We start from the raw sequence: 25,038 nt of genomic DNA, 5'->3' as shown, positions 1-25,038 counted from the left end.
TCTACTCCAACCATCTTTTATCTACTGACCCTATCATGTTTTGATTGTATACTAGTCTCACTCACATGTCAACTTCCCTCATTACTAAATTTATTTTTATGACTCTTTGCTAAAATTCATTTCCCATACATATCATATATTATATATCACTGATTCTTCTCCCTTTTTTGAGTACTCATATGGTAAAATTTTGATCATGGTTAAAACCAAATGTCCAAGTAGCCATCCTTACATCTAAACAATCTTAACGTGGCTGAATAAAACACAATCCTTCATTTTAATCTATGACTACACCTCTCAAATGTTCCCTTAGCATTGCCTAGCAATACTACCATGCTTCTAGGATGATGTCCCTTTTGAAAGTAGTTCAATGGATTACTTCAGATCTTCTCTTTGAATTTCCAGTATTGCTTCCCCCACTCTGTTCTAAGTAATGATCTCATTTAAAACGAGGCTATGAATTGTCCCATTTTCACACCATCAAGTCTCCTACCCACCTACATTTTCACCACTTTACTGTGAACTTCTTCCAGTTACAATGGAGGTGTGATTCTCCACTCCTTTTTATGGCCCACTTCTCTACCTGTGTACTAAAAATTTTGCCTGGAGATGTCATTGTCTTTTGAAATATAGACTTTCTTTCTTTTGAATCATTTCCATCAGCTTAGCATAATACATCTGACAGACCTATATTATAATGATTTTAGAGAACTACAAACAAACCTCTAACTAAACATAAGAAACTTTGGGGTGGGGGAAGGAACACAACCCTGGGCAAGTAACAAAAATTGGTACTTTGGTTCTGTCATCTGTCCTTTCTTTTCTGATAGAATAATTTTGGTATCCATTCTGGGTCTTGAAACTGGGATATGGACTCTAGAAGTTGAAGTGCTGAATTTAAATAAAGAAGTAGATTTGGAAATAGATCTTACTTTGTTTATTAAAAAAAAATTCCTGAACAAGTAAACTTTTTATGGTAAAGGTTTTGTTGGTGTTTTATTTTTGCTCTACTAAAAGTAACTATAATTATTCTATAAATGACTCAAGCATATGGAATGCTTTACTCTGAACAGAGGAACAGAATGCTATAAAAATTGCAATGGCTACAAGCACTCAGAGTTTATTAGAGGTGGGTTTCCCTTTCCTTATCATTCATTCTTTAGTGCTGAGTTACTGTGAAATAACAATGAAATTAAACCACTTTAGGTTTGAGAGTGGATGGTAGCTGAGAATAAAATCACTGTGAGGGAATTTCGCTGGTAAATCAAAGTGCTCCCTGTTAATTAGCTTCTGCTAACATACGTAGTATGCAAAAATAATTGTATGTTTATGAAAGAATGATTAGTTAGGGAATGTGCTGAGGTAATAAGAAAAAAGCATGAAGAGAGCAATTTGAGCTAATATCTACACATCATTTTATGTAACCACATCACAGAAGGGGGTCCCAGTAAATTAGATTCCTTTAGTTAAATAGGAAATATGAAAAAAAGTGATACTTACTTAGGGCCTAATACAATGTAGGCCTAAACTAAATTAATTTTGACTCCATTCTTAATATATGACAAGCATAAAAACAGAAACTTTTATGTACACTTAAATCTTTCTGATTAAATATTATTCATTTATGGCATACAGAAATTGAAACAATTATTATCAATATTGCTTATAAAATATAATTTTAAGAGGGTCTGTACAATATAATTCCAATTCAATAATTTTTTATTTTAATATAGACAATAGCAAGAATTCTAATGCAAACCCTAATTATCACATTTTTAAGTTTATAAAGTCTGGGTGCATATACAAATACAAAGGTATACACCAAGGGTTCAAGAAAAGAGATGCTTTTACTTGGACTCATCCCATTTGTAACGTAGTGAAGCTGATGAATATAAAAACCCTGTGTCAATACATGAAAGCATTCACTCCACTGTTCTTATGGTGGGTCAAACATTAACAAAACTGACCATTAAATCATAATTTCATGATGATTAGGCTACAGCAGGGATTTCCAACAGATAAATAAAAAAAGCTATGTAAGTAACTTAACATATACTTGGAGGCATATTCAAAAAAACTAAAAATATCTAAAATTTTGTTTTTAACCCATTATTTCCAAATTATTAATACTTCAACATGTAATCAAATAACAAATATTAATGACATGTTTTACTTCTTTCTTTCACATTTTGTCTTCAGAATATAGTGTATTTTGGTCACTGTAGAATATTTTAACTTGTTTTAATTGCATTGAAATGCTTAATGACCACATGTGACTACTGGTTATGTGTTAGACAATGCAGGTCTGGAGCAGTCTTAGCGAAGACTGACCAGTTAAATGATTCAATGGAAAGAGTAGAAATGATGTTAACTTGGGCTTTTTAATCAGAATTATAATTGTGAGGTCTTATTCACAAAACAAGTAATGACCACATGGAGCCAAAATGGATTCATTGACCTTGACTCATAGTATAGACATAGACTGTGGTTTTAGTTCTAAGGTGATATATTAATGATGGCTTCAAGATTTTAGGGAGCCAAGAACAGAATAAATTATTTGAAGATAGCATGACCAATTTCTCTCTTAAACATAGAGGGGTTCTCATATGGTATGAGACACAGAAAATAATTAAATTCTTCACAGGACAAGAAAAAATTAAAAGGGAATCATTGGAAATATTTAAGTTGCCATAGTAGGTGGTATAGCAGGCAGAGTGGAAGATGGCTCCCAGTATTACAGACAATTTCTCTCACTTTCAAACACTCATCTGGGTGTCGATGTGAAACAACTTCACTAATGTAATGAAGGCCTCAATAACTCAACAGAGGGAGACACCTTGTGTGGATCTGATCTAATCATAGGAGCCTTCAAATCTGGTTCTAGAGATCAAAACAAACAAACAAACAAACAAACAAAAAAAAAAAAAACTAAGAGATTCCAAGAAGGAGCTGGCATATTATTTCTGGCTTCAAAGTTGAAGATATACTCATGACAAGGAGTCCAAATGGTCAGGTTGCTGAACACAACCCTGAAATTTTACCTATAGAACTGTGTTGTTGCTTTTTAAGTTGCTATATTTGTGGTAGTTTACACAGGAATAGGAATCTTTTACAACAATTGAGTGGTTCCTTTACTGAATTACAAAGTTTTACTTTTTAAATCATTACTATTTTAGTTTTCAAAAATATACTCTAGGTCTATGAAATTTTGCTTTGCAAAATAGTTTGAGACCAAATTCTGAGAGCAAACATGCTAATTCACTAATATCTTAATATGTGTCTAAGAACTGAATGCTAGAAGTAAGTATAAGATCAAAAATATATGCTATATTTTAATACAATTTTTACATATGCAACTTTAACACATATCACTTGTTTACATATGCAACTTTAACACATATCATAGTTACTGTTTAGGCCTTTGAAAAGTATGAGGCAATTTCTTTTTATTAGGAATTGTCTTGGTTATTTTGCTACATCTGGTATTTTTTAACTTCCCATACTATCAAAGCATCATTATATATAACATTGACAGAAATGTTTGCAAAGTGTTTATATTTTTACTTGGTGATAATTTAGATGAATCTTACTTGAAAAGATAATTGTTAAAAATTAAACATTATAAAACAGAAATTACTCTACCTAATTTTCTAAAAATCATAATTAAAAATCCTGAGTAATATTAATGACATACTGATACTTCGAAATTATATTTTATAAGAAAAAAATGCCAATGGTCAAAACTTGGAATAGCATATGAAAAGCACTTGAAAACTGTGAATATCTATATAAAGAAAAGAGTAAAAGCTTCAGGGCTATCTTACTCTTTTTGCTTTTATTTTAAATAACAGACACTAGATAGTCAATAATTGATTTCAGTGAAGCTTAAGATGTTTTTGAGATAATAAGTTACAGGTAGTCCTGAGATTTTTCCAAATTAATAATAATAAATTAAGAAAATAATAATTATAAAAATTATAATTTCTACACCATAAAAAGATGCTCATGGGATATAGTGAAGTACAGGAATTCAACCTAGTTTCTTTCTCCTGAATTTTGCTTTCAATTTTAACTAGTATAATAAAAATCTTACCTATTTAATTATGGCCTCTTTAGATTTTATATTTTAGTCCCCAATTCAATGATCATAAAAACCTCTATGTATGGATTATTTTAGTCACATTTGACAGTGAGCTTGAGTATAACATTAATGTTTCTAGGATTTCAAAAGCTTTAGTATAAAGTATGAGTATTTTTATATCAATGCAAAAACCACTTGGACAACCTTGGGATACTAAATACCTCCCTTTAAAGTAACCACTTGAACTCAATGAATTAACAATGACTGAGCTGTGAAGCTTTGCTCTTCTCTCATAATTCCCTGACAATTTTGGAAATTTATGGGTGCTGGGAAGTGTGGGTCAAAATCATCTGGAAAGGAAGAGATTCACATGGTCTCCTTCACCTTTCGAACTCTAATAATTCAAAAGTAAATTTAATATAGAGAATGTGGGAACAGACTTATAATAAAAAGGCTGTGCACTTTTATTTATTGGACTTAGGGATCATAATACAACTGCCACTCATCTAAGGTAACCATCTAGGGGAGAATTTGACCATTTGATTTGGACATAAATTATGAACTACATTCCTTGAGGGCAAAACAAACAAAGAAAAATAATTGTGCCATTTGTGAAAGTGGTGCCAAGAATGTCACATCATCGTTCTCATATTTCACACATGGGTCACACTGATAAAGGATAAACTGTTATGTGACCTCTTGGGTAATAACCACTATACCATAAGTAAAAGAGTGGCACAGGCATTAAAATGTGACAAAGATATAAAATATTTCAAGCAGTAGCGCATAGCAGAGTTAGAGTTAAACTGAGTTCAATTACCATACTTCATATTTTGAAGCACCTAGAATAATTGAATTGGAACAAAGAAGCCAGATAAAAATACTAAAACAAATATCTAGCCATTTTAATAGATTCTTTCATAAATTAGAAAAAATTCTTAGTTCACATTTTTTTTAATGCTAACTAACATGCAGAAATGCTTTGCCAATAGAGCCTTTGCCTATCGAGATTAAGAAACTTAGTTCTTCCTGGAACAAGAGACTAGGACTTTAAAAAGCTTTGGACATATATACTTGACAATCCAAAATAGAATAAAATAGAATATTTTGTTTTATTAAAGTCTATATGAAAATAGCACATGGACAAGCTAAAATAAATGGCATACAAAAAAGAATAGTAAAAATATTGTACATGTTACTTAAAAGATACTTGAAGGAAAGCCTTCAAATTAGGGAGGTATGGATGGGAAAAAAGCTGATCAAAATAAAATCTATCTTTACACTTTTAATTCAAATCAGAAGGTTAAGGATAGGTTCTAAAGTATCAGGTACTATTTTCATTGTAGGTAACATATTCTGGGAGGCTACAGGCAAAAAAAAAAAAAAAAAATTCTATTCTGTCCTATCCAATTTTCCTGGAAGAAATTCCAGCAGCAGCCTGTAAGGTAAATGGAGTGTGGAAAACCAATTCACAAATTGCAGGCTTGGGAAAGAATAACACTGCTTAGAAAATGGAAGTCGATCAAGACTGGAAACATTTCACCTGTTTTCATTTAAATCTTTAATTTTTTTTCCCCCTGCTGGTATAGGAAAGTGAATACAGTATAATGGGGCAGTAGGGAGTATGAACTCAAAATATCTCAAAATAGCCAAATTGCCATGGTCCTGTGACTCAAAGTAGCTAAGCATTTGGATAATCTTCCAGTTAAAATGTGGTTCATGAAACTTAAAACACTTAATTTCAATCGTGGCCCCCCCACATATTATGTAATATTCACTTTAATCAATTAAGAAAGAGCTATTTAAAAAACTATAATGGAATTTAAAAGTGGAAAATGACTTGAAATCTTAGTAGACTAGTACCCTGTTTTCAGTGAACTGCACACACACCCATCACAGAGGGGTAAATATCCCCTGCAACATTAAGGATCTGAAAAAAAAAGATACCTCTTATTCTCATTAGTTACCCAATCTGTGTCAAAATGCTCCATGGTCTTAGACTTTTCCAAAGAGGCTAAATCCTTCATGTAAATTCCAAAATGATTTATAAACTGTCTGTGACAAGTCAATTAATTCTGGCAAGTCATTATCATTGAAGAATAGAGTTGCATTGCTTTAAAGCTTTCAAAACATAGATTTACTCTACCACCTATTCTAGACCCTGGTGAGAGCTGCAACTTCTCCCTACAACCCTCTTCTTAGCCGGCCATCGTCTCCACCCCAGGAGAAGCCTGCCTTGGTTCCTGACCTGATCACCAAGGTCTGAGTGAATGTGCATCTGCTGGACTTAAAGCCCAAGACTTGAGACTTTTGAACTTAGTACGCAGAGGGAATGTCTGTCATTAGCCTATCATGATTAAGCATGTTTGCAGTGCTTAGAATTAATCTAGAATTGTTTGCTGTGAATTAATTAATCTGGACTTGTTTGCTGTGAATTGATTGTCTATTGCAGTGCCTAACATTAAGGATGGTCGTTTTCTTGATTAAGAACCTATAGAATGAAATTGTATTGAGTGATTTGAGTGAATAAAGCATTGAAAAGGGCAGAAGCATATGAACATTCTTTATTTCTCCCCCTCAACTGCATACGTTGCAAGTTTGCCCCTCGGGACATTATACCATCTTATGACCTGCGGCCATCAGTACCAGTGGCTCTCATAATGACCAAGGTTCTCAGGGAAAAGACAGAAATGTCCTCCCTTCCTTCAAGAAGTCTATCAGAAGGGTAGCACCACACATAAAAGGTCCCCAGCCTTGAGAGACTTCCCTCTTCACCTCTGGGAGGCATGTTCTTCCATTCCCAAAGTTTGAGAATCTTTGATCCATAGAAAAATAATATAATGACACTTACTTAGCAATTTCTATGAACCAGGCACTGCTCTATGGATACACTGAATCTTCTCAAGCAATTGGTGAACTTTACTAATACCATCCTTTCATGCATGAAAAAAAGAAAAAGTGATGCTCTGATAGTTCAAGGAATTTGCCCACAGTCACCTGAAAAGCTAGAGCTCAACTCTGAACTCAGAGCATCTGATTCCAGAGACAGCACACTTCACCACCATTCTATATTCTCTCACTTGTCCACTGGGATAATTATAAGAAAACCACAACAAACGTGGAAACACTCTTCAATGTGACAGGGCAGTGAATGAACCAATGTCTCAAAGAGGAAAAGTTATTTAATGAACATAGGAGCCATCCAAGATGGACCTGGGTTCGTAAAACTGCACTTTAGACTATTTTTCCCCCTCCCTATCCTTTTCCTTCACTTCCACTTTCTTTCATCTTTTTTTCCCATAATTTTAACCTTAACTATACAAATCAGTCTCGATTGTACCCATGTGCCAAAGTGACACTATTGCGTACATCCATTCACTCTAATACTTTTTTTCGAGGATTGCAATGTCTCTATTTACTTCACTAAAAAAACAAGGAATGTCTTGTATTTTATTACTTTAAATTTAAAAAAAAACATTTAAAGATAATGGTGTCTGAATGAAAAAACTATGATTGAAGTCAGTGATATAGATGAATCTCATAAATAAAAGAGTTAGCAAAAAAAAAGCCAGATGTATAAAGTAATACTATATGACTAGTTTATATAAGGTGAAAAAATAGACAAATGTTAGTATTCAGGGCAATAGTTACCTGTGGTGTAGGGGCACAAGGGGGCTTCTGGTAGTCTATTACTATTTTCTCTTTTGATCTGGCTGCTGGTTACACAAATGTTTCATTTTGAGAAATTCACTGACCTCTAAACTTATATATTTGTGTACTTTTATGTTATACTTTGACACAAGAGTTTAGGCATTACTTCATCCAAAATTCTCATTTGCCTATTGCATTTTACCATTACTTTTCTCTTTTGCAATTAGATGTAATTAATTTGTTTCACAAAGCTGATAATATAAGCTATCTTATATTACGTATAATACAATAATATGAAAGCTATACTGCATCATATCTAATATAATATTATATAAAATAGCAAAGTTATCCTTAGGAAATATTCTATGAGATGTTTTAAAACTAAGGTTTGTTGAGTATAGAGTAAAATTCAGCCTTTCTATCATTTATATATGGTAAAATATTCAGTTCTAAAGTTTTTGACAAGCACTTTTGCTTGTGTGACCAGTACCCAAATCAAGATACATATTATTCCATTATCCCTGCAAATTTCTTTTTGCTCTTCTGTAGTTAATGTCATCCCCCAACCTCTAGCCCCTGGCAACAATGATTGATTTTTCTGTCCTGATAGTTTTTACTCTTCCAGAATGTCAAATAAAAGCAATCATACAGTATGTATTCTTTCCAGTTTGGCTTCTTTTATTTAGCATAATGTATTTGAGATCCATCTATGTAATGTATAGCAGGAGTCTATTCCTTTTTATTACTTAATAGTGTTAAAATGGAAGTATATGCCATAAATGAAGAACATTTAAGAAATTTCTAGTTTTTGGTCCTCATGATTAAAACCACTATAAGCATTCAAATATAGATTTTTGTATGAACATGAGTACTATATTTTGTTTTATAATAATTCTAGTTGTACTTTTACCTATACAAAATATTTTTATATTGCCTTTTTCATAGTAATTCTGCTACCTAGAGAATATACCAACTGGTTCAAAATAATATAAAATCAGAAATTGAATTCAAATTATATAACAAACATAAACATTGGTCAATTTAGCAAATTCCTTGTTTAAAATATTTCTTTTTGTATTTACATAATAAAATCTGAACATATTCTGTTAAAGTTCTAGAATAATAAGTAAAATTGTTTTTAAATTGTATATAATGCTCATTAGGACTCAAGTCATAGTAAATGAAGGAAAAAGAGTTAAGAAATGTGGCTGGAAAAGAAAAGTGTTTTAAGTATCTGTCACAACTTACTAAATTAATATATAATTATAACTTTAATCTAACTGGTTAGTATTTTTTTTATCCATGATAACTGGGAAAGGATTTGAGTGATAAAATGGAAACATGGTAGATGTTACCTAGCATGTTGTGGTAAAGTGGAATGGCCCGTCCATGGGTAGTAAATGCAGTCATGACTAGTGGGACCGTTACACCTGCAGGCAATTACAGAACAGAAAACATCATTCTCCATCCACAGTGACATGCACACACATGCACCAATGCTCACACATGGAGCCTCGGAGGAAGAACATGGGAAGCAAGCACACCAAGTACCTATCCATCAGGCCGATGCAGTCTTCAATACTTGAGCCTATGCACCTGCAGAAGATGCGAATTAAAAAAAATACAAGGAAAGAAAAATTAGTCATTTACAAAAACAATCAGATAAGTACTGACTGTGTCAAACTCTTAATTTCAATTATCACATAATTTTTGAAACATGACTTTAAAGCCAGCAAAAAGAAAATTCCTCGATGGATACACAGAATGAATTGCCAGAATCATCTAAGTGGAATGGCAAGGAAATGTGGGCACAGTAAAGGAATTTTTATCCTGGTTCTGTGTTTAACTTCCAAACATACTTCAATTCATTTGCATCATTTATGATTATATGTCTTGGTGAATAACTTTATATTTCAATCACTATAATTGTTTTCATGTATATGAGTTATTCTAAACAGCCTTAAGTGTAAGTAAAAATCAAAATCAATAGAAAAGGAAACATGAGAAATTCAATACACTATAATAACCTCATGTTTGATGATCATTAAAGATTGATTTTGGCAGAAAATGAGTTAACATGCTTTAATGTTATTCCTATGGATACTTTACATAATTGGATTATTTCAATTCTTTGTTGTGACTGTTTTTAAGAACATATTTATCTTTAAATATTAATTTATTCAAAAAGTTTAAACTGAATTCATCATGCTGTAGTTTATTTTGATGATTTCTTTTAAAATAGCAGTGCCATAACATACAAATAAACACAGGATTTTTAAAAAGCATTTTCGGCCCTAATATTGAATGGAAACAATAACAAATAAATAAGAAACACCATTAAGTACATGAATAAACTCAGACCCAGGTAACTAAAGAGCCCACTGATTTGAACATTTAAATAAACACATGTAAGTGCACAGAATTCTAATACACAGTCCCTAGAACTTCATTTTAAGCTACTATAGAAATATTATTTCTTCCATCTTCCAATGTACTTGAATTGCTCTTATTTTCTTCCCATCAAAGATGAATAGCTCCAGGAAATTATTAAGATTCTACCTACAGGTATTTGATTTGTAACAAAGAATTTGTATTCATATGAATATATATATATGTATATATATATATATATATATATATATATATGTGCATATATATTCATATTATAGATAGATATAGATATTCTAAGCTTTTAATTTTCAAAGCTGAAAAAGTACCTGGAGCTAAAATCATTATAAAATGATCTAAAAAGTTGCCAATATACAAGGCTTGATCACGCATGATATCTTTAGATGACTCCAAACATTAGTGAATTAATAAAACTTACCTAAAATAATTATTAAGTCACTATCTTTCTGCTTCATCATTATGTATTACAATATTTCTACTGGCTATAAAATTGATTTCCTTGCATTTTTGCTTTGTGGATTTGTTTTAAGCAGCAAAGAATGACAAATTTTAGCTCATATAAATTTTGGAAATATACCTGTGACAAAAGTCTTTAGAACACAAACCAATAATAAATAACTAGAGTGCGTATCATTAAATTGGTAATATATATAGTCCATAATCAAAAACCACTTACAAAAATTAAAAATTAACTGCTAAAACCATCTTCCAAATGGTCTCATATGTTTTTCTCTTATTCTATTCTGAAGAACTTATTTTTCTAAGTTCTTATTATATCTTCTTCAAAATGCTTTTTGAATACAGTATTGCCATTTTGTAAAATTAATAGTCTACTTCTTATTTCCAAGTGAGAATCTCAAAAGCTATGGTTAGTTTGCAATCTTTATAATAACACTTGAAAGATAAAAATATTCAATAGTGAAATTCAACTTGAGGGGAAAATGTGAATAATGAAAGATCTTCACTCATTCAAGAAGCCCATTATTACATGCCTACTAAAGTATTCCCACTCTTTTAGGAGCTGCAGGGAGAGAAAAGATGAATTAGACACTTCTATTTTCATTGAGCTCACAATTTACTGAAGGAAGTAGATGCATAAACAGATGTGTATTGTATGATATGATAAGTGTAATAAGACATGTAAAAAAAAAGAGTAGTTTAAAGGAGGACACAAGAGGGACACCTTGTGCTACTCTGGAAGGTGGTAGTCACCCTCTGGGATGGATCAGTAGTTTAGGGCACTGAGGGCTGGGGTAAGCATGGCATGAGTTTTAAGGGGTGATAAAAGAAGGAACCACAAACAAATTTGAATAGTTACGGAACAAACCATGAGGCAACAGAGTTAAGAGAAAGAGCCAGACTTAGAAGACTATGTTTTAAAAAATGGAGTGGTAAATTATTGTATGGTTTTAAAAAAAAACTGTGAAATTGCTAGACTTGTATTTTAAATAGATGTTTTTGCTACGTGGAGGCTATTCAGCTGGGGACTTGTTCAACATGGAACAAGTTTTAGGCTACGTAAGAGGTGAGGGACTAAACTACCAAAATGATCACTAAGGACACAGGCAAAGGACACAAGAAATGCCTTCAAAGGTATGGGATGGGGAGGAGTTGGTGGCTGATTAAAGGTGCAAGTGAAAAGACCAAAGGACTTGGGTGTTGGGGATATAAACAAGTAGAGATGGCGCCTGGCAGCTTGCCAGGAGGAGTGGTTTGTGAAGTAATGCCAGCGAGCCATTAAGATGGTGAGGTATCCATATTGGCTGACTGCTGTATCTAGATGATGTTAATTGAGTCGAGCTGTCTGTAATCAGTTGGGTATATATACCTCTGCTGTCCCGCAATAAAGCGGCTCCTGCTATCTCGGGTGCCCGCTACTTTGAGTTCTCGCTCAGTTCCTGCTGAGTTCACTCGCAATAAAGTAGTTCCCGCTTCAACCTTCAAGTTGCTTTTCATCTCTCGGTTATTTAGCCCAGCCGGACTACGGCACTTGGGGATGACTTATGTTTCTAGTTTGCAGAATAGAGACAGCACCCTGAGAGAATCCAAGAGGATTTTCTCTGTTTGTGTTAAAGGAAGAGAAGGAAGGGTTGATGCTTTCAATCTAGAGTTTAGTGCTGTTACCCTACATCTAGGTGGAAATGTTCCTCATCAGATGGAAAGGCTAGTCTGGGTTAAAGGGGGAACCACACACACAGCATAGTCAGTTTTGAAACAATGGCAGTAGACAGATAGGCTGAAGAGGAATACATAATGTGAGAAAAGCAGAAATTAAAGATTAAGACCCAAGGAACTCCAGTGGCATATAACATCAAATAGTGTCTTGTGCCCAAAGCATGTCGAAATATAATTGAGTAAAATTAATTAACTGTGGTGCCTTTGAAACCAAATCAGGAAAGAACCTTGAGAAGAAGATGAAGATCATCAGTGTAAAATGCAGAGAAATCTAGTAAATTAAAAATTACTAAAATAATTTTGTGATTTTTAAGTCTAGAATTTTTCTTCTTGTAAGTTGGGGAAATAGATACAAAAATAAGTGGAAGAGAGGGAATAAGGGACAAGACTTAGTTCAAGAAGTTTGAGGAGACTGATTAGGATATTTGTGATTTAATTGCATTTATAAACGAAGGATAAAAGAAACAAATGAAACACTAAGAGGAGTGAGGCTATGATTGATTGGAATCACACTTTCCAGGTATAAGCCACTGTGTATTTAAAGATGCATGTAGTATTTCAATTCATGCACTTCTTCTCTATATGCCACAGAAATTACATTTATTCAGCAAAAATCATAGATCAAGAGAAATATTAAACTCTAAACAGTCAAAATGAAAAGTAAGAGACAAAAATAGAATATGGAATAATACAACTAAAGAATTAATGTTCAAATTAGAATGTTTTCAGAAAGATCAGAAAAGAAATCCTTAATATGCCTAACATATTCCAAAACTATATCTGGAATTCTGATGATTGATCTGTGGTTAACATTATTTGGTACTTAATAATGTATAAATCTTGATATATCCATATAACAAATGCAATTTAGATATATTGGGGAAAAAATCTCCAAATTTTGAAATGAAAATTACAGAACATTTTTAAATTTTATAATTTGACGATATAGACAACAATTCCACAAGCAGGTTTTCTTTTCTTCTCTCCATCAATACATTTTTTATTATAGAATTTTAAATTATAAAAAGAATTGATAAAAAGAGGTTAAAGCACATGTGAAATCATGATTCTAAGATTAACAAAAATTCAATGAGAGTTTTAAAAGATGTCCCATGAAATAAACTCTAATCCATGTCTCAAATACAGGTTTGATTTGAAATAAGAGTAAAATGAAATAAACATCCATTGAAAAGGGTTGAAGTAATGTTACTAAGGAAATTATAATCCCTGAACTCACTGCCAACTAATAATAATAAATTTATTTTACAAGCTTTCTTTTAAAATTCAAATTAGTTGCTAATTACAAATAGGTACAACATTCCTCAGTTTCAAATTCTTGGTCATCATTTCAAAATATAGTAGAGAAGGGTCTGGTCTTCAATTGAGTAAAGAATATACATTCACTGTACTGCGAGTTCATAGATTTTAAGATCTTCATCTTCTTCATTTCTGAACTTGCCTATCACTGAGGCAGAGCAAGTATACAACACAACGAAGCCAAAGAATGAATAAAATAAGAACATGGTGCTAAAAAGTGTCCTCTAGGCATGGCAAGAAGAGACGTGCTTTTTTTTGTTGTTGTTGTTGTTGTTCTTGTTGTTGTTTAGTTGGTTGTCTTTTTGTATTTTCCCCTTTCCTTTAGGAATTCTGGTGAGAATTTCCTGACAGGGGCTAAATGGATAACCTATTTTAAACATATCTGAGGACCTTATTAGAGCCAATATGTTTAATGTACTTTTACAGTAGTAAAAGTGCTTTTAAGGTATTACATAGGTAATTTTATTTTCAGAAAAATCATTAAACAGTATTCAAAGTAAGAACTTTACTTCTAAAAAAATGTAATTGGAAAGACCATTTACATTAACTTGGTTCTTGAATTACCTGACATAATATTGGCATATAAAAGAAAAGCGGCTTTCCAAAGTGGAGCTGGCCTGGTGAGCTCACACCTACAGATAGGTCATCTATTACATGTGTTTAGGAATGAAAATAGTCACTCATCCCATCAACCCCACTGCTGCCGGGATCTTTTGATAGACAGATGATATTTCTATATGCTCATGTTCAATTTGGAGATAAGGGGAACTCAGTCTCAGGGGAACTCCTAAATTTTGGTCTGAGGCACAACAAAATAACTTGTTCTGGGAATCACAGCATTTATGAAATGAGTAAACTTGAACAATATAGAGGCAATTACAAAAAGGATAGTAGGAAGCTAAGTAAAAACAATTAAAATTTCTCAGGACCAAGTCAGTCATAAGAGAAATACATTTACCTTAAAAGATGATGGGGAGTACAATATTTGGATTCTGTGTCACTATGATTATGCAGCCATGAGTTGCTAAGGGCATCCTCTTTCTATTTATCAGAGTTACCAAATGATCTGGAGAGATTTGTTCCTTATTACACCTTCATATTCCCTTTTTGCTGAGATCCAAATTTTGCTGCTATGGTAATTTGATCGTTTTCTATTGCTCCCTACTTCTGTTTCCCTCCACTATGTATGATTTCCTTTATTATATAATCATGATTTAAAAGGGTGGAGAGGAAGACACACCAGCCACACATCCAGACTATGGCTCTGTGATCTCTACTTGCATTTCCCTAATGGCTGCATTGTAATTAGATTTGCAAAAACCGCAAAAGGTCTCATTTTGAATGGCAACAGCTGTTGACATCAATATTATATTGAATAATTTACTGGTTTAATTTTAGCTGCAAAACAATAAAACCCTCTTGTGGATGATTTTAGCAGGCAAACTTTTCTCTTCCAGTTGCTGACTCTTCTGCTCCAGCAGTACCAGTTGTTTTTTGTTTTGTTTTGTTTTTAATGAAATACTCTTAACTCAGGTGTGCCAAAAACCCACAAGCAGAACAGTTTATTACTTCTAGTTTCCTTGAAGCAAAATGTCTATGTGACTATTTCAGCATCCTCAATGTACTTGCTTATGTATAAACCAATGAGTTGGTAGTTAGCTCTTCCAAACTGAATTTAAACTTGAATGGCAGAATATTACTTTACCTTTTGAGGATCTGCCACTTCACAGAGTGACTTAAGCTGATTTCTTGACCTTTAGGAAATTGTAGCAGCATCTGCAAATTGATGTTTTCTTGGCAGAAAATGATGTTGCTTGCTTAACTTCTTCAATATCCTCTAACAGCTAGGCCTTAATCTGGCAGAAAATCTTTTTATGGAACTTCACACTTTCCTCCCAGATAGAAAGTACCCAAGATGACTCTCAGCAAGTGTGTGTGTGTGAGTGTTTGTGTGTGTGTGTGTGTGTGTGTGCGTGCGCGCGCACACACACAGCCTTCTGGATATTCATAATGGAGAAGAGGGTTTATGGACAGGAGGAGGATAGAGTATGTGAAATTGCTCTCAATTCTAACATTATGCACTTTCTGGAGGGGAAAAAAAAGAAAAATCCTTACTAAGGTAAATTTGAAAACATAGTTTTGGGATTTTCTAGATAAGTGATGTTACTTCTTTTATAGTTGAGTGTTCTTTCTCTAATGTGTTTTTGTTATTCCACTGCTACCCATATCACAGGCAATCTGATCATCATACATTATACAATACAACCTTTTGAAACAGAAAAGTGTGTAACCATCTTCAAATTATCCTATTACAGTCAAAGAAATTTTAGGTTATAGGATAACAAACAACAAAATTACTTGTACAGAATATTCTAGTTATTTTATTAATATTCATATCACTAGGTCTCCTTTTTTTCTGCCATTACTACCTTTGCTTGGATTTTATTGAAGGAGTTATCCAAGGTAGTATTTATCAAAGAGAGATATCCTCACTTTAAGCTATGACAACAAAGAAACAGAAAACCTGATAAAGATTTACTAAACATAAATCTCAGAAGTATGATTATTAACTTATCTTTTCTGAATCTTGAATCTACAGTTAAAATTGAAGGAGTTTCTATACCATATCCAAACTATACCCAACACTACCTTCCTGGCCTGAATGCGTTAATAAAATGGTTGTAGGTAAATGTTAAGCAGAAATATTTCTGAGGGCACAAACAACTTTGACTCTCTTAGAAAGGAATTCTCTAAAGACAAACAGAGTTTTATGATGACATTCTGAGTTTAGGAGACTGTATCAGGAATAGAGATGCATGAGGGCACCTGCTGACTAGTAACACGTACAAGTTGGAGCCCTTGACTGGCAAGGATGCTTACCCTTGGGTGCAGTTCGGATGGCATGGGTGGCACTCCCGATCCTGATCCGCATACTTGAAAATGAAACTGTTTGCCCCCTGTAAGCCATCTGGACATTTCTCTACACAGTTTGGACCATCCTTAAAGTGAGAACATTTTGTACAGTTGTCAGGTCCCTAGAATGTGAAAAGAAGAAAAAGAATACAAAGAAAAGTGGGTGCCTTTTCATTGAAACATAAGCATGTGGTTTATTTGGTGTCAAATAACTCTTCCTCTAGAGAGAACATTTTCAGCAGTACAAATAGAGATGTAGCTCTTGTAGTATAAATAGCACTAAGAGAGGTTTGAGTTCAGCTTTGATACCCTGGGTGTGTGGGGGGGAAATATTATAGGGACATACATTTGCTTGAAATATTTGCATTTTTAAACCCATTAGTCCCTGGGTTAAAGGATATCCATGGCATGCCTCTAGTGTGAATTAATTTGAACAGCAAAATGGTTCAATGACTTTTTCAAAAGGATGTCAGTGTTTTACTCTTGTGATCCATTCTTGGTTATATTATATTGCAACAATTTTTATAATAACCCATTTCCATGGGGGTAATTCGTCACCATCACTAAAAACATGTGAATGGGATTACTAAATAGTTAGAAAAAAGATAAAATAGAAATTAGGAAACACTGATTTACATAGAAGAGTGAAATGCAAAGTGTCTTTTGGTTATAGAAGGACTTCATTTGAAAATTAAATTTTAAAATTTATTATGATGGAATTACTAGGAATTAGGTAGGCTAGGCATATAAAAGTAATTCTTAGGTCATTTCTCATCTCAGATCAGTTTGTGCTAAGGCCAAAACTCACATTAAGATTAGTAAACAATAATAAAAAGATTTGAAGTTCAACATAATTAACATTTAAAAATTAATGTTAGACATCTAAGAATTTGTGGATCAATTAAAAAATTTGTATCTCATATAGTGGATAATAAACACATAAAAATAATAAGTAGTTTAATTTTAGATCAAAGATAACTGAGAACATTTCAATTTAAAGATGTTATTTTTCATAAACAATACCTATAATTTTGTACATGTACATATTTTGAATATTACTACTTGAAATTTAATTTTAATCCTCCTTTTTGAACACCATATTGTCTTAAGATTATAAGATAATAAAATCTCTTTGACCACTCCTTCCTGGAACTTCTCCCCTTAATTATTCTCCCCAACATCTGTCTATATCTAAAGAAGAGGACAACAATTTTGATAGCTCACACCGAAGACAATGCACATGAACAGAATACAATAACTACCAAGGAGACAATTATATCAGTATTGTAGATACAAACACAATAATTTGGAAGTCAAAATATAAACACAATATTGTGCAGGACTGTTTATTGAGGACAGACCGTAGAGATGAAATCTGTTCATGGGAGTATGTTATGCCACCTCCACAAACATTAACCAAAAAGAAGCAGAATTCGCCAGTTGCTGATATAATGCACAAGGAAAATAAGAAATATAAGATTTAAAAATTTAAAGACAGAAATTGCTAATGAAGAATCATAGTATGTTAATGAAGAAAAAGCAATCAGGGAAAGGCTGGGAAATCTTGAGACTGGTGAGGGTTAATCAAGCAGCTATTTCACATTTTGATGTGATGTTCAAAACTTAAAAATAAATAAATAAATAAATATGAACAATTGGCCTATGAAACCTAATTCCTATTCTACCTAAAGAGTTTGCTAATGTTAAGTTTTTATTTCCTCCCAAAAAAGAATACTTTACACCCTTCCAATTTTAACACCTGCTCATGGGTACTTAGGCACATAATACCATCTATTATAGGGAATGGTTTACTGTGCAAGTATGCTCAGTGGCATGACTTATGGTATAAGAAACATGCTTCTTGCAAAACACAGAATAAAACTTTCTATGAGTAAATTAGGCAGTTTTAGTCTGAATTAGGAATCAAGAATTATTTCTCTATTAAGTTCTTGTAATGTAAAATAATATCCAGACAATATCAGAAGATGTAAAAAATACACGGAAACCAAAGTTAAGTTCTTATTTAATATTCAAGATTATTTTACTGAAGTAAATTGTATTTTGTTCTTTGTTCTTTAAGCATCTCAAGTATTTGATTGTTTTTTTATGATAGAAAACAAAATGTCTTGAGATAACTAAAAAATCTATTCTAACAAATCTCAAAAGAAATTAAACATACTGATTTCCCATTTTATTTCCATAATAAAGGACTGAAAAATATACATACATATGATGTTTACTCTTCTATCTTTGTATTTCCAAAGATTTTTAAAAACTAGGTGTAGAGAATGAATGTATAAATGCAATAATAGAAAATGGAGGCAATATATTTAATTCCTGATTGTAAGCTACCTCTGGACACAGTAATATATTATACAACTAAATATCAGGCCAAATCCTGATAGAAATATTGCATTTTACTCTCAGGATTATTTTCTCTGGTAGCTCTACTTGGAGCCACATATGAATATGCTAAGTACCCTCTTAATAGAGATAAGGTATAGCTTATTTTGGACAGGGAGTTTTATGTAGAATTCACATGAATTTGAATTCATATGCTAAACTCTCCAGCCTTCTCTTTCCAGGATGCCATGACTCAGGGATCCCATGTTGAATAGAAGTGTCATGAGTTCAAAGCCTGCTACAATGCTAGGCCACTACAGTGAGGGGGCTGCTTCTGAATAGTTAAAAGATTATCCGTGTACCCTATGTGAAAGGGCCAATGTTTTTTCTGAGAGCTATTGCAACATGAGGGCTATATATTGTGTCAGCACATCCTTTTTAGAAAATCTAGCTTTAAGAGCCACTCTAGCTTTTATATAAAACAAACATATATTTTGAAAATCAGTTCCATTCCCTTCTCCTTTCTCTTCCATTGCTGCCCCTCTGGGCAACATTTTGGTCTCTTGAAACTTTGTCTGATTTTCCTAACTTTTCGTTCTTCTCTCACTCCTTCTCTTACCTTTCTTAACAGAACTATACAGAAATAGTGAAAGTAACACAGAATGGGGGAAATTTTGAAAATAAATCAACTAACTTAAATAATGAAGATCAACAGCAGACAGATAAAGATATAAAAGCAAAGGACATCTTTGATTTCAAATTTATTCCTCTCACAATGATCCTAGATTTCTGTCATAATTAGGCAGGATAATACTATCCCGTTTAACATAAAACTGGCATATTCCCAGAAAGCATTTTTCTTCTTATCATACTAAAGACATTGTTGCCTGAAAAAAATAATAATAAAGTGAAATGATAAGTGCAAGAAACTTGGGGTCAGATCTTCTATAGCTGAGTTGCAGCTCCTCATCCTCCTGAGAGTCTGTCTTTTGGAGAAACTTTCTATCATTATAAGCTCAATTTCTTTTCATTTTAAATGAAGAAGGTTCTAGCATGCTTCAGATTAACAGTGTTTTATCAATATAAATGTACATTACATATATTATTTTCATTAGGGAAATATTGACAAGTCAAAGAAATATGATTTCACCAGAATAAACTGTAAGGGCAGCAGTGTGATTTCCAAATAGCATTGATGACTTCCTCTATCAGTGTCAGGCTCATGGAGAAGCCTCCAGAAACTGTTGGATAACCCATGCCTGTTACTTAGCACACAAAACCATCACTGTCACCAATTGTGAAATCAACGTATGGACTCAGAAATAAAGAAAAACCTTACATGAATTATAAAGGCTGAAAGCAAGCAAATCCCCATCCTAAGTAGGCACAAAATTTGAACCACTGCTTGAGCTCAGCCATTACGATTTTTCTAAAAAGTACTGTGCTAATAACTGCAAGGCTTACTGATCTCAGACTGTCTTGATTAAGTGCTCTTATCCTCCACAGATGCCTCATCTAGCCTTCCTGAACTTTCTATTTTTTTTTTTTTGATGGATCACCTTCTCTTATCTTTTGATATGTCAATTCATAATTTTAGAATTAAATAGTAATATTAATTATCTGGCCCAACAAATGCTGCCATTATGGAAAAAAAATTGTGTTTGTTATAAGACTATTTTCACTCCCTCCTGTCAAGTAATTTATGACAATTCAAAGAGCATTAATTTGGGGTTATCTTAATGTTTATATTTATAAACTATCAAAATTCCATTGGAGAATAAATAAACAACAAACTGTAAAAACCTACAAAATAAGATAAATTAATAAAGCGGTTCTTCACTACTATAATTTTGTATAATAGGAGGCAGCATGAGGATCAGTAAAAGCATGGGACAGTCAAACGCCCTAAGGTGGGAGGCTACAATTGTGATCCATACATCTACTATAATGGACAATTTATTTAACAGTTCTAAGATTATTCATTGGCAAAATGGGAACAATATCTAAACAAAAATGAAAAAAAAAAAGTTTGTGAAAATACTCTACAAAAGAACTAGCTCACAAAGAGCACTCAACATTAAGTCATGGAAATGAATATTATTTATTTATTTATTTAGGTATCTGGGATTGGACCCAGGGACACTTAACAAATGAGCAACATTCCCAGTTCTGTATCTTTTTTTCTTTTGAGACGGGGATCTTACTAAGTTGTTTAGGGCCTCTCTGAATTGTTGAGGCTGGCTCTGAACTTGTGATCATCTTGCATCAGCCTCCTTCGTGGCTGGGATTATAGGTATGCACCACTACACTCAACATTAATATGATTTATAATGATCATAATGATTTTGACTTATGATTCATAGATAAAATGGTCATAAAATTTTTCAATACTTGAAAACTAGTATAATCATATTATGGAGCAGATTATTATAGAGATTTATACAGGGGAAATTCCCTATGAAATTACTCTAGAAAATATATAATATACTTTTTACTATGTTTGCATTACTTCTAAGCAAATTAGTTTTCTGTCTATGGAATTAGGTGGACTAAAAATACTAATTACTAGGAATGAGTGATTTTTTTTAAAGGTAAAAATTACAAGAAAGGTAAAAATACAATGTTTTTAATAAACAGAATGCAATATATGCAAAAAAGCCTAATGTAAGAATAATATATTTAAATATGCAAATAATGCCTCTGTTGATGTTGGAGAAATATTTTTGCACATTAATATTTAGTTTGTTAGTATCTAAAAACTCATAATTGGTGTGCTAATGGAACCTGATACAAAGCAGTTCTTAAACAGTGTTTGTTGACTAAATGAACAAATGTTTCTTAGAGTTTTTTTTTTTTTTCCAGAATTAAAAGGATAAAGGAAAGAAAAAACAAAAATTATGTGTCAAGAAAAAAGGTTCAGTTAGACAATAGTACTAATAAATCCATAGGAAATATCAGTGTAATGAAGTAGCATCCATAAGGATTCACAAATAAAATAGCAGATAGTTTTGCCGTTGTCATAACTTTTTTAAAAAGGTGTTTGCTGACCCAGAGTCATTTGATCATCCCCAGCCTTGATTAGAGGAGATGGCTAAATCCCTGATCATTTTGACTGTTTATTTTCAAAGTTTCAGAGTCTCTGAAGAGACTGTTTTCATTTTATGAATTATTATCTAGAACTTACCTAAATAAGAGTTCAAAGAACAAGTATTGATAACTCAACTTGTTTTAGTAAACTTTTACAGAAATTTACTTCCTTATGTCTCATGACATTCCCTAAGGAATTCACATTTCTCATGCTGTGGATTGACTATATTTCCATGCCTGTTCATGGTGGAGAAGGAAAATAGCTGTATGTGCCCTTTACGTACTTACATGGAGATCATTACATATTAAATTGCCTTTTAGACTTTGGTTCTTCAAGCCAAATAACATCACTTCGTTCTCTCAGGGATCTGATTTTCCAAGTTTAATCATCCTGTAGTATTCCTCTGAACTGTCCACGTTTTCCATATCCTTCTTTAGATGAACTTCCAGAACAGGTCATTGGGGCCTAATGGAAGTGTGGAGGGCTCAGTGATATTTTCTTTTCCTAAGCTAATTGTGTGCTAAATAAGCACTCTGGTAGAAAAATTAATACTATTTAATTTTAAATAAATTATTATGGAGCAATGTTGAGCTTTTAGTTATACCCAAATTATTTGGTCCCCAAATTATCTACTGAGAGATGATTCAATAACAGATAAACTGGAAATTTTTCTAAAGAAGGATGAATATGACACTTTGAGATGACAAACTCATACTGATCTTATTATTAAGGAAAAGCCCAAAGGAGGAAACCAAAAGGAGGTCTAAAAAATAAGTATCATTTTCTCCCTAAAGATAACTTCAAATTATGTAAATGGCACCTCATCCATGAAGACTTTCCTGATCCTATAGCTTCTCCTTGGATTCTCATAGCTCAGTTCTTCTCTCTGCCATATTGTTTATCATAATGCTTTTATTCCTTCTTCTTTTTACTATCCTTCACACTGCCATAATAGACAAGTGGGTAAATACAGAAATGAATGTGTTATACTTTTTCCTGAACACGACGTGAACAATCACATTTAAAAATCTCTACATTTCCTTCTTACAAATTTTTCTTCAAAGCATGAGTCAAACACCACTTCACTAGCACCTTCCTTGAAGTTCTCAACATCTAGCCCAATGATATAATTAGTTTCTCATCTTCTATAACTTACAAATGTTTATATTACATCAATGATTATACTTCAAGCAAATTCTCATGTAGCATTCTTCTCAACAACGTGCCATTTTCCAAGACAACTTCATGGCTATGCTTCTGTTTAGATACATTATCAGGGGGATAAATATTGATACCATTGTATTTTCAAATATTTTATCTCACATTTTATCTTCCTACAAAACTGTAAGCCTCTCAAAGGTGAACTATTAAACATGTTCCCCCATTGCATTCTATAGATACCTACTGAATGGATGGATAGACGATAAGACAATGATAGAAGAACATTCACACATGATACTACACAGCCAAGCACACCCACAACACCTCCAGGCTTACCGGTCCATGGCATGTGAGGAGGCCATCTTCCATCTTCTCACACTGGGAGTCACACTCCATGCAGATGGAGCCATTCTCGAACTCCCGAAATTCACTGTGAAAATATCAGCTGCATGAGGAGGTGTAAGCAAACAAGCTGTCAACTTAAAAAATGAACTAACATCTGCTAAAAGTCCTATTGGCAGAGTAAATTTTTGAGTTTGTTTCTCTATGTGCCAGGAGCATCAGAAACATTTCCCTGTACATTAAGGACTAAGTTCTCCATTAGGAGAAAAGATAAACGGCAGCCAGATGGCTCTCCTTGTCCTCTATTGGATTCAATGAAAGACTCATTCTGGAAACCTCTCCTGTGAGAGAGATTCTAGCCCTCTCAAAAGAAAAAAAAAAAAAAAAAAAAAGTAACTCTTCTGATGACGCAGCAAAACGCATTCTACCTTTTTAGATAAGGGTATGACTGTTTGTATCCATATAAAAGTTTACTCTTGGATGAAGCTTTAATTTCTAAACTTTGAAAGAACTATTGTATTTTTCTTGTTGCTAAGTTACATGAAATGTTCCCCATCCTTGTCCTTCAAATCCCAAGAGTCTTCAATTTATTTTTGGTGAAACTTCAAAAAACGCTTTGATTTCTTTTCTCCTTTCAAAATATCTGCCTTAGAGAATTAGAAAAAAATATCTTTTATGGTGGATTTTATTTTCTTAGATTATTGATCTACTATCACAACATTTTTTTCAATCTCAATTCTTTTTGAAGTAATTCTTTATGGTATAAAATGTTTAAAAATAGTTTAATGGCTAAATCCTAAAACTTTCTAATTGAAATCTATTGGGATGATGGTCATCCTTCTTGCATTCATAATTTTTTTGGACTATTTGTGTATTAAATGGTTATCAATACCTAAATTTTCCAAAGTCCCTTCTAAATGTTTCATTTCCATAATTGGGTATCAGTCATCTATAATATGTTCCAACTACCTCATTCCTACTAATGTACAAGAGGTTGAAGAACCGGGTAAGGACAATTTTGAATGTTATTTAGAGTAATTAACAAAATTTGACTAATATGTGTAGCCAATTTATTGATTATTTCATGCCTTTTTTCCCTGACCTACCATTCCAAACCACCAATTGATTAGGTGACAAGTTCAAACATATTATTCCTAGAGTGATGAATTATTTTTCCCAATTGAATACTTAAAGCCTTCATAAATAACAGAAGTCCAAAGGTTGAACAATGTTTTCTGTTGGTTATATTACAACTCTATGTATTCCAAGGCAGAATAATTAGTTTGGCTTTCAAAATGAATAGCATAAATAGGTGGTTTAATTATGTGTGTACATAGGCAGTTACATGCTTTTTGAATTTTAAGTATGAGATATTAGTTTGTTATAGATCAAACCTTTTATGAATTTTCTTAAATTTAAACTCTTAATTATAAAAACAGGTTTTCTTTTGTATGCTTCATCAACAGGAGTGATATAAAGTATTCAACAGAGGACACATTCAGAATACAAAGATCCATATGACCTGGTATGGGGGAGTGGTTAAACTGTAAAGAGGATG

General features: G+C 32.7%; 1 protein-coding gene across 1 annotated transcript in view; it reads right to left on the bottom strand.

The window, feature by feature from the left end:
* Erbb4 (erb-b2 receptor tyrosine kinase 4) overlaps positions 1-25,038 on the bottom strand; it is a 699,449-nt gene that overhangs the window by 233,125 nt on the left and 441,286 nt on the right. The window contains exons 14-16 of the mRNA XM_071619435.1: positions 23,475-23,568; positions 16,514-16,668; positions 9,284-9,328 (exon numbers count right to left, since the gene is read on the bottom strand). Coding sequence (XP_071475536.1) covers positions 9,284-9,328; positions 16,514-16,668; positions 23,475-23,568 — 294 coding nt within the window. The remainder of the gene's footprint in view (positions 1-9,283; positions 9,329-16,513; positions 16,669-23,474; positions 23,569-25,038) is intronic.

The sequence above is a fragment of the Marmota flaviventris genome, chromosome 11 (assembly GCF_047511675.1).
Source record: "Marmota flaviventris isolate mMarFla1 chromosome 11, mMarFla1.hap1, whole genome shotgun sequence".
NCBI lineage: Eukaryota > Metazoa > Chordata > Mammalia > Rodentia > Sciuridae > Marmota > Marmota flaviventris.
This window is presented reverse-complemented; position numbering and strand designations above follow the sequence as displayed.